General features: G+C 37.5%; 1 protein-coding gene across 1 annotated transcript in view; it reads right to left on the bottom strand.

The window, feature by feature from the left end:
• The window catches only part of CNTRL (centriolin), a 94,209-nt gene extending 82,766 nt beyond the window's left edge, over nucleotides 1–11,443 (bottom strand). The window contains exons 1-4 of the mRNA XM_044664264.1: nucleotides 11,404–11,443; nucleotides 5,566–5,813; nucleotides 1,627–1,754; nucleotides 491–621 (exon numbers count right to left, since the gene is read on the bottom strand). Coding sequence (XP_044520199.1) covers nucleotides 491–621; nucleotides 1,627–1,754; nucleotides 5,566–5,782 — 476 coding nt within the window. The 5' untranslated portion in view covers nucleotides 5,783–5,813; nucleotides 11,404–11,443. The remainder of the gene's footprint in view (nucleotides 1–490; nucleotides 622–1,626; nucleotides 1,755–5,565; nucleotides 5,814–11,403) is intronic.
• Nucleotides 11,444–11,790: the final 347 nt, after the last annotated feature.

Here is an 11,790-nt window from a genome sequence, read left to right on the forward strand (position 1 = left end):
ACAGAGATGGGGATGGATGAGGTGGCCTTTAAGGTCCCTTCCATCTCTAAATTTATGACCCTAATAGTTCAACAGTAGATTTCTGTCAATAATAATAGAAAATTTCCTTGAGAATTAGAGCTCTTGGTCTAGAGACGGGAGGTCCTAGGTTCAAATCTGGCTTCAAACATTTGCCAGCTGTGTGACCCTGGGCAAGTCATTTAATCCCCATTACCTGACCCTTATCACTCGTCTGTCTTGGAACCAATAAACAGTATCAGAGTGATCTCTAATTAAGTTCTCCACTAACTCTAAAATTTTATCATCTATTTAGGGATAGATTCCATTATTGACCTGGGTACGATTTCTCTTTTTTTAAGATTGATGGGCCCTTTTAGGTAACTTAGGTAGGTTCTGGTGTAGATATTATACTACTCTACTAAAACATGTTAACTTGTACAAATAGGTTCTAATAATTATTGGTTGAAATGATTTCTAAAAATGTGCTTACCTGATTTTGTTATATGATAAATTCAGTTCACGTAATTTTAAAAGCTTATCTAATTTCTCAATCTTCCCAATTAGATTATAGCTGAGATTCAATACTTCAAGTTTATTACACTTTTCCAGGTTTTCTATGTACTAGATGAGAACAAATGAATTATTACATTTTGTAAATAAATGTTCTGAATCAATGCAAATTATCTTAAATAATTTTTGGCAACAGATGATATATACATTCTAAATTTTAAAAAAGTTACAAAAATACCATAGTATGCAATCTTTAATCAAGGAAAAAAATTAAGTAAACCACTGGAAAAAGCACTAGATCCCACCTTTCTAATACCAGCACTCATTACTGTCTAGGTTTTTGACCTTGGAGAATCAATTTAACATTCTACTCTAGAGTATGACTTCTTTCATGTGAAAAATAAAATTAGATTAGATGATTACTAAGATGCCTTCCAACCAAATGATCTATTAATTTTATAAGGGATGGAAAGAAACAACAGTATTTGTAGTTCCTCACAGTGCTTTGTATTCAGGAGGCAGTCAAAAAGTATTGACAGAATTCACATTTCAAGTTTAATAATTTTCATAAGGAACATTCTGAAATATTTTGTAGTATATCATTGTCATTTAAAAAATTTCCCTCTGTAACTTATTCAAATCATACTGGGTCTACAAAGTGCTAGTAACATTTAAAACAATCAGTTATTTAAAAGTAAAATACAAATTTTAACCAAATGTGCAGAACTAACCAGAGACCTCTCTCTCATATTAGGAGGCATATACTTACTTCTCCCATAGAACTTCCAAAAGCAACAAGGTATGGTTTTCTGAATTTCTATAGAAATATGAAGGGGTAGCTAGGCAAACTTAAATTGGAAATGGTCTAGGAGTCAGAACCACTCTGTTTGACTCTTGGCTTCCTCACTTTCTCTATGATCTTGGGTACTTTTTAAGTCTTATATAAGACAGAGAAATTAATACTTGAACTGCTACCTTAAGGGATTTTTGTGAAGAAAGCACTTTGTAATCTTCAAGGTGTTATGTAACTATAAAAGCTACTCACCTAAATAACACAAAACTATGTTTCAAATATAATGACTGAATATCTAGAAATAGCAATTATTGGTAACGTACCTTAAATTTCTTGCCACCATATTTTGAAAGAGAAAGATTCAAAGATTTTACTAAGCTCAAATTTTCTTGTTTGCTAAGCTTTTTAATAAGGTCCTCTGTGATATATCTTACTCCAGGAGTAGGATCACCTGAAATGAAAGTAAACAAATCATTTGCAGCAGAGGGAGAGATGAAGAAAAATGAGAAGACATATTATTCTCAGGTAAAGCAATTAAACTTAAATAACAAGAAAAGTGGTGATACACTGTTAACTGGAACATTTCAGAGACATGAAAATGAGTTTGTGTCATAAATTATAAAAATGCCTCTATAGAGGGCAGCTGTGTGGCTCAATGAATTGCAAGTCAGGCCTAGAGACAGGAGGTCCTGGGTTCAAATCTGACCTCAGGGGGCAGCTGGGTAGCTCAGTGGAGTGAGAGTCAGGCCTGGAGACAGGAGGTCCTAGGTTCAAACCTGGCCTCAGCCACTTCCCAGCTGTGTGACCTTGGGCAAGTCACTTGACCCCCATTGCCCACCCTTACCAATCTTCCACCTATGAGACAATACACCGAAGTACAAGGGTTTAAAAAAAAAAAAAATCTGACCTCAGATACATCTTAGCTGTGTGACCCTGGGGAAGTCACTTAACCCCCATTGCCTAGACCTTACCACTCTTTTGCCTTGGAACTATTATTACACAGTACTGATTCCAAGATAGAAGGTAAGGGTTTAAAAAGAAGAAGAAAGAAAAGAAATACCTTTCCAAACATTTTGTACTGAGGAGAAAATGCTAAGAATAAACTACAATTTTCCTAAATATTTGTTTCAGCTACAATGTCTGAATTTTGTCCAAATATACTCTATTAGAAAAACAAAAAATATTTTTGTTAACATATTCTGATCAGAGTCAGGGGAAAGAGGAAATGGGAAACTGGGAAAGAATAATACCATACATCCCTATTGTTTACAAAAGCTATAAGAACAGCTAATAGCTTAATTTTATGTGGTGCTTATGGCATGCAAAACTGCATATAATTACCTTATTTGATCTAGCAAATGTTGTTCCTTTAAAAAAGTTTATATTTTTAAAATGATCAAATACTGATAGAAAATACATATACAAAGAACAAGAATCTTACCTGTCCCAGCATCCAGCACACAGCCTTAAACATAATAGATGCCTAATAAATGTTTGTTGCATCACTTAATAAATGAAGAGATACAGAGCAGATCTATATTTTCATCCTTTTCAGGAAAGACTGAAAACTAAATTCCTATTCTGGATGGGGAGGATCATATGTCTTATGAATTATTATCTACTTTCTCATTCCATTTACAAAGAATATTTTGCATCTCATGAAAAAAGGCCTATTTTAATCAACATTCCCCATCTTGTAGCATTTTAGTATAGTGTTGCTAAAGACCATTAAAACCTTGTCATATTTCGAAATGACAAGCACAATTAGGCACAATACCTCTTTACTTGTCCTGTGGAGAAATTTTGCAATGGGTCAGTCCTTTTTTTGTGAGTACAAAATTTCTTAGTCCTACATTACCACATGCAAACATGTCACTTTTGTTTTATGTAAATAAAAAGTACTTTTTTTCTAGGTGGAGAAAGATGGATACCAATTTTTAAATTGTAATAACATTAAATAAATGTAATATACTATTGCATCACTGGCTCTCTGGCACTAAAAAAAAGGCTTGTTAAGGCATTTCCTCAGTTTTTTTAGGCTATAATGAGATTTTTTGGTGAATGATTGGTGGTTATGATTTCATGTATAAAGAAATTGCAATCAATTTTTCTTTAATGTACTGTATCAGAAAATGAGGATACTTAAATTTAAAATTAAATTTACTTAAATGTATGTATATTATATACTATACACATAATATATTACATAGAAAATATATAACATATTAAGTTTATGTAAATAAACTTAAATTAAGGATATTTAAGTTTAAAGAAAGTTTATCATTTTAATTATCATTAAAATTAATTCCTATGTAGAATCTCTATTTGTCCTGTATTTAGAAGATCCAGCTTAAGCACAACAAAAGGCTTTACATTAAATATTGACCAGTCTATATTTTGAAAAGGGCAAATGCACTTTCTTCCATAGTGATGGATGATTTAGAGTAAGTGATGTGTAGGCAATCTTCTGCCATAAGAAATAAAAGCTATTGACTGGTAGCAAATCCCTCACTGTCAGTATCTGAGAAATAGTTCCACCCTGACTCCAGATACCACTTCCTGTCAAATGTCACAACTAAATTGCTAACAGTTAAAGAGTAAGATTAAGTCTACAGGAGATTAAAAGTGAATGAGACCTTAGGATATAGAATATCAGAGCAGGAAAGGATATGAGGAACTAGCCCCACAGATCTATACTGTGTCTCTACCCCTACCCTTTCCTTTAGACTTTGCTGCCACATCATCTGTTGCCTACTGGGACATTTCAAACTGGATGTACCAGGAACATCTCAAACTCAGAACGTCCAAAACTGAACTCTGTTCCCTCTTCCAAACTTCCCTATTTGTGTTGAAGGTTCCACCATCCTTTCAGTCTCCTGCATTCATAATTCCAGATTTCTCATTCTCTGTCACCCCCCATATCCAATTAGTTGCTAAATCTCACCCTTTCTATCTCCATATCTCTTGCATCCAACTCCTTGTCTCTATTCACAGTTACCACCTCAGTTTGCCCTCATCACCTCTTGTCTAGATTATGGCAACAATCTTGTATTTTTGCTCCCTGCCTCAATTACCAATCTATCTTACAATTTCCTGCCAAAATAATTTTCCAATTTTTCTTAGTACATTTCTGATCATGATACTTCCCTATACAACTCCAGTGGCTTCCTACTTATTTTGCTTCTAGACTTTACATAAAAACTTCTCTGTTTAGCTTTGAAACTCCTTCACAGCTTGGTTCCAATTTATCTTTCTAGCTTCACTGGACATCACTTTCTCTTGAACTAGCCAAGATGGCCTTTTCTCTGTTTCTCATCCATAACGCTACATCTCCAGAATAGGTCTCTTCACACTGGGAATCCTCCATGCTTACATTCTGTACCCTCTTTTAAAAAAACTTTACCTTCTGCCTTAGAATAGAAACTAAGTATTGGTTTCAAGGCAGAAGAGTAGTAAGCAATTATGCTTAACTAACTTGCCCAAGTTCATACAGCTAAGAAATGGCTGAGGCTAGATTTGCACCCAGGACATTCTTTTTCCATGCCTGTCTCTATCCACTGAGCCACCCAGAATTCACTCCCTCTTAACCTTCTTGAAGGAAGAAGAGATTTTTATGATGTGGGGGTAAAGTCACAAAAAGAGGCAGTAATCAGGCCAGGTCTTTCCAATCATCACCATTACCATTTATTAAGCACCCAATACATATTTGAGTGCCACATTAAGTGGCAGAAATATAAAGAAAGAAAGAACCTTTCCTCCCTTTATGAAGTTATTTCTGTTGGAGGGACAAGTGCAACACAGGAAAAATTGAGGATGGAGAGAACCTTAACCTAGGGATCTCAGGGAATGTTCATGCAGTAAGAAAGTAAGAAAAACTTTATGAAATAAGAGAAATAAATGTAAGTTGGGCTTTGAAGGAAGATAAGGGTTCTAAGAAATGTGAATGAATAAAGGGTGCATTCCAGGCATTGGGAATAGCTTACATGAACACAGTACTAGGACAGGGGACTCCCAATTCAGTGGTATTTTTACCACAACAATGGTTTGTGTTCAGACAAATTTCTGTATTAAACTACAACATATACAATTAAACAAACATTTAAAGACTTCCTCTGAGCAAGATTCTCTGAGAGATATGTGATAACTTCATAACACAGGTATTATGGGAATTTGGAGGAAGGAAAGATGATTAACACAGAAATAGTTTAATGTCATCATTACTTAAAATATCATCAGTTTGACCGCATGTTAATAAAGAGTACCTTTATCATCTTGGTAGTCAAGACACATATCATTATCTTCCCTGATGTCATTGTGTTTAAGCCACTGTCTTCTAGAAGGAAAAGTAGCAGTCTCAATTTTGTTATAAGGTGAAAGTGACCTGGATCTTGTATTGGACAAATGAGATGTTGGACTAGGTGAGCGAGATGGTGTCATCTTTGTTCTTGGTAGTGATTCTTGATGGGAACCTTTCTTCATTGCAAGTATATGGTCAATTGTCCATCCAAAGCTGAAAGAAATTCCAAGGTATTTAACACAGTGTATACGTGAGGACTGAAAAAAACATTTACTTATCAAATGTACTTTTTCAAACATCACGTTTGAACTTTCCAAAATATATAAAAATAAGCCATGCTAGCACATGCAACTTTTACAAACTTTACTTTCTGACATGAAATTTTTAAAATTTCAGACTTTTAAAACTTTAGAGGGATATAAAAAATCTTCTATGCCTTTAGTTCAGCACACAAGATCATGTCAATAATTTTGTAGAAATGTAGATTTTATAAAGGTAATATATTTAGAACAATGACATGTTAAAGCTAGAAGAGACTATGACTATTGACCTTGGAAGACACCCTAGAGCAGTGGTGGAGTGCTGGGCCCTGCCCCCAGACTGAATGCTCCTCCCCTTACTCCAGACAGGAGAGGGAGGAAGCACTCTCATTGGCTTTTGGGCAGAGGGGCAGGGGAAGTTAGGAATGTCTTCAGCATGCTTAGAGAGGGGAAGGGAGCAAGTCTGACCCAGTCCCTCTGGCTTTCTAGTAACCAATTCTAGTGGATGACTGCAGTTGTGCCCACAGAGAGGGCTCTGAATGCCCTTTTGGGCATGTATGCCATAGGTTCGCCAACAGAGCCCTAGAGATTATCCAATCAATTATAATTTTACAAATGATGGAAGTGAGTATTAGGAAAGATAAACAACTTGGCCTGACTCACACAGCTAGTATGGAGCTGATAAAAATATGGAACCATATGCGCTAGAGAGTACCTTAGAAATCACCTATTTCAATTTCCTTTAAAAGATCAAGAAACCAGAGTCCAGCAAGTTAAAAGTAACCTGCCTACAGTCCCAGGGAGTTTGCAGAATCACAAAACAGGGAAGGGGCCATTTTGCCCAATCTAATAACTGACAAGCTCATCCAACCTTCCATTTTAAGATTTCTAGGACAAGGGAATCCACCACCTTCCCAGACAGCACATTTTACTTTTGAACAGCTCAAAAGTTAGGAAGATTTTCCTGATGTCAAACCTAGATCTGCCTTTGTACAGTTTATATCCATTGTTTTTGCCCTCTAGGACCAAGTAGGTCAAATGAAATCCTTCCAAATGATAGGGCCCTTAAAACAACTGAATACAGCTAGCTATCATGACACCTCTTCTTCCCCATCACCTTCATGTCTTCTCTTTTTCAGGTTCAACACTCTCAGTTCCTTTCATTGATCCTCACCTTTGTGGTTGCCTTCATGGGAACCCTTCCCAGCATGAACCCCAGCTAATCATAATACTTCTGTATAGTTAGCTAGTCTTTAGAATTGGATACAATTCATTGTATTTTTTTTTTTAATTTTTTTTTTTAAACCCTTGTACTTCGGTGTATTGTCTCATAGGTGGCAGATTGGCAAGGGTGGGCAATGGGGGTCAAGTGACTTGCCCAGGGTCACACAGCTGGGAAGTGGCTGAGGCCGGGCCCGAACCCAGGACCTCCTGTCTCTAGTCATTGTATTTTTGTAATGGTAGAATGTGTGCTATGCTGCTATATTTTTCAAGCACCTTAGATCAACTCCATATTATAGTAAATTATTAAAATAGAACCTTCGGGAGCAAAATGTTGTTTACTCTGTTAAAAAAGGAAATGCTGTGAGTCTAGTATGATCTGTTATAGCCACATTGGCTTTTTGTGATAATAGCTTCTATTTCAAGATATTTGTTAGTATCCCTTTAATAAAATGTTCTGGAATTTTTCTGGGACTCAAAGTAAAATTCACTGGTATATATTTTGAAGACTTTATCTATTCTTTTCTTTTCAAAAAGTGAAACTTTGGCCTTTTTTTGGGGGGTGGAGGTAGTCCTGTACAACTGAGAGGTTATTCAGAATCTCTCAGAAATCAATGATAATGATTTACAACTACCATTTCTAACCCATGTTCTGGTTCTAGGATGCCACTTGTTCCCAGGTTTGGCCTCTTTCAAAAATCATTTATACTTTCCCTAAATCACTTTATCAAGCTTTTAAAAATAGTATTCTCTAGACTTGCCTTGCTTCTAACAACTGTTTTACTCAAGTAAATGTGGTAACTTTATGAAAAAACCCTTTTAAAAAGGGCTCATTTTAGATAAAACAGGCCTCTTCAATACTGTATCCTCAACCAATGTCTTAACTCTTATTTAGAAGATTATTCTGAGCAGATTTTCATGATGCCCAATAATTCTTATAAACACAAAGTAACTGAGGTTGGGCAATTCTGCCTAAACAGAGACTAAAATTTGAGGATGTATTACACAAATTTTCAGCCAAACATAACAGCTAGACCAATCCTGAACAAGGCCACAGTGTCAATTTACAGTATGCTTGCTCAAGATTTTTTTTTTTTTAAATAAAAACCCTTACTATACTGTGTATTGGTTCCAAGGCACAAGAGTGGTAAGGGCTAGGCAATGAGGGTCAAGTAACTTGCCCAGGGTTACACAGCTAGGAAGTGTTTTGAGGCCAGATTTGAACCTAGGACCTTCCATCTCTAGGCCTGGCTCTCAAACCACTGAGTCACCCAGATGCCTCCTTGCTCAAGATTTTGACTGGGAGTTATTATCATTATGTATATTTGCAAAAAAAAAAAAAAAGATGTTAATGGGGTATATATGTGTGTATATATATATATATTTATATATACCTAGACATATATGTATATATATATATATATATATATATACCTAGACATATAGGATATACACATATAAATGATATAAGAACTAAGTAGAACTATATGATTTATATAGTTTTCATACAACTGATATGTAAAACAAAATATTAAGTAATGAAAGTAATTTTTTAAACAAATATCATCCCTTGGTGTATTCATCCTTCTAAAATATTTATACCAATGATGCTACAATTGTCAGAAACATTTTAAAAATCTTCTGTTGGAAATGACTTCCTGTCAACATGAGGTACATGAAAAACCAGTCTTAAAACTTCAGTCATGCATGACACCTGCCACTGTGGGACTGGTCCTCTAAAAGCAAGCCCTGCTGATTTTAATGGCTTTAGACCTTTTCTTTTCATTTTCTCATGTTAAACTCACCAGAGACACACACAAAAAAGGCTTTCCTCAAATTATCTGTTGCTTGACATCACAGCCAATATGTCTTTCATCTTTTTTTTTCCCCCCAACAGAGTTTGTGTAATGCTAAACCATTTTTTGCTATGCACCAAACACACCACGGGAAAAGTTAATTTGGCCATGGAAATGAAGGGGGCTTCATTTATGAGTAATAGTGGCTTATTTTGCTAAATTTAACTGCTTTCTTCTAAAACCATGACTAATCTTTAGAAGTACACACATAGATCTTATCTGTCCCTTTACGAAAGTACAGTCCAAAGCAAAGAGGTAAAAAACCAGTCATAGCAACCCCCAAAATGTATTGATTATGAATAGAAACGGAGTAGGGACTATGCTATAGAACCAGGAGAACAAAGTTGGATTCCATATTATACATTTTTGTACATTCCTTGGTTTAAAAAAAAGCAAACAAAAACCTATATTAATTTTTACTATGATACAATTCTATATGCATCTTATGTAGAATCATACCCTCAGAACAAGAAAAGGACTTGGAATAGAATGTTGAAACAGAATCATTAAACAGAGTTCTAAGAGATCTTAAAACATGAAATGTTTTTACTACAAGTTAACTGGTAGAGTTAATAATGTTGGAGTTGAAAAGTACCTTGGAAGATATGGCAAAGCTGAAAGATACCATCATAAAGATCACCTAGTCCAACATTCTCACTTTAGAGGTGAAGAGACTGAAGCCTACAGTGACTTACCCAAGGTCAAAAGTAAAAATCAGATGAGACCTCAGATTTGGTAACTGAATTCAGACATTCTTTCCACTCGACTATGTTGTCCCCCTATATTGATCCTCTCTCCACATCACATGACCACTATATTCTTTAAGATTTTTATGTACAAATATCCTTAAAGGTTCCCTAAATCATTATAAGCTACTGTCCCAACTTTCCAGATTAGCAATACCCAACTAATTCTCTTTTATAATTCTCAAGTCTTCTCCCTATTTTACAAACTTTTTTGAAACACCATGTTTTTTTCCCAAGCTTTCAGACTCTTAAAACCCCCCAAAACTGAGCTGAAACATTTAGCCAGAGGCCTCATGAATGATTGTCAAGGAAACCTTGGAAGAAGTAGAAGTTTAAAGATATTGCCTAAGCTAGGACTGAGAGGAGGGAGCAAGTTTGACAGCAAGAAGACTGCAAAGCTGGAATGGTTGTTGGGAAATGACTGAAATAATAATTATCCTTAAAGGCCCTTGTCAGAAGTTTATATTAGTTCAGAGAGCAATGGGCAATAATTAGAGCTCTGACATTAATTATAGAGCCTGATGACCAACTGGACAGAATTGAGCTTTCTCTTTTGAATCACAAAAATGTACTGGGGAAATGAAATATTTCTTAAATTCCTCCACTCCTTTCCTTTTTCATTAGATGCCCAAAGTATTAAATCTCACTGTCAGCTCCTCCCAAAACTAAGGGCTGTCTCTTCAAGTCCCTCCCTAGTCAAAGCAATCTAGCCTTAAGCAGGGCGGCGAGTATAGGACACACAGAGTGCCTCAAATTCGGTTTACACCTCAATACCTTGAATCCTCCACCCCTTATTCTTATCTAACAGCCAAATCTTATCTTCTCTCCATAGCCCAAACTCAAGCTTCCCACACAGGATATAACTCTTTCATTTTATAGAGGAAAAAAACTTGCTGAAGTTAAGTGGCTTGATTGACAAGGTCCCACAGTCCTTTGACTCCACTCTACGGAATCACGCCGCTTCTATCCCGGATCATTCCTTAATTCGAAGCCCTAACCCAATGAATAAGTCATTTGCATATGAAGGAAAACATTTCGGTAAATCCTTTCACCCAATATTCTCATTTGATCCTCACAAGCCTCCAGGGTAGTAGGCAAAACTGATAGTATTACTCTTTGTCCGGCTGAGGAAATGAAGAGAAAATAAAGGATTTAGGACAAAAATAATCCATGCGAGGGCTACAACTCTGGAAATCAGCTCTTTCGACTCTTAGTTCTGGACGATTTTCTCTACACTACATCCCATCTCTGAATCTTTCCAACCTTTTCTATTCCATCAGAATAGTCAAAGCTCGGCTCAACCCTCTCTGTCCTATCCTAATCATTCTAATATTTCAATTTTCTTCTATTACCTCCCGGGGTAACCTGTTCCCCAGACTCCCGCCACCTGTCTTCATCCCCATAACCTGGTCGCCCTTCCCTCTTCATCCCATCTTTCTGAATAACAGTATATTAGCTCCCCTAAAATCCTTTCCTCATCCCCAAACCCAGACACTGCTTCCTCTGAATCTTCACTCCTCCAGTTGCCGCGCATCCTCTCCCCTGCATCCCACGCCAGTCCTAGAGCCGAACCTCCTTCACCTGGCCACCCTGCCTGGCCCGGCGCACGCGCTGATTGGCCCAGATGTCGCCACCTGAGCCGCCCCGCACTTTCCCCGTCCGGTCCCCGGCTCTCCAGGTTCCCGCCCCGTCGCAGACCTAGCAAGGCCAGGGCACTCACCACTATGAGGCCTGGCCGGGACCGGACAAACGGAGGAGAATCCCTGACCTGGGGAGTTCCGTCTCCTGAGTCCTTAGGCATTGGGCGCCGGAACCGCCATTTTGTTTTGTTGTGTTGGTTGCCGAGGGGCAGTCAAGACTAGGCGGGACCGGTCGAGGGGTTGGGGTGGGGCTAAGGGGCCACGCCCCCCCCTCCCCGGCCAACTGTCGTTCTGGTGCGAGCCCATTGGACTGAAGCTAGGCGGGGACGGAGCCTTCCGGCCGCCTTGATGCAGCCGGTACCGGGCCACTAGAGCGGGAACCTGGCCGCGAGAACTGGCTACAGCGCTCGTGTTCGGATGAAGGCTAAGGGTTATGCTGGCGCTTGGGCCTGCCAAATCAAACCTCA

Source organism: Gracilinanus agilis, chromosome 2, assembly GCF_016433145.1.
Source record: "Gracilinanus agilis isolate LMUSP501 chromosome 2, AgileGrace, whole genome shotgun sequence".
Taxonomy (NCBI): Eukaryota; Metazoa; Chordata; class Mammalia; order Didelphimorphia; family Didelphidae; genus Gracilinanus; species Gracilinanus agilis.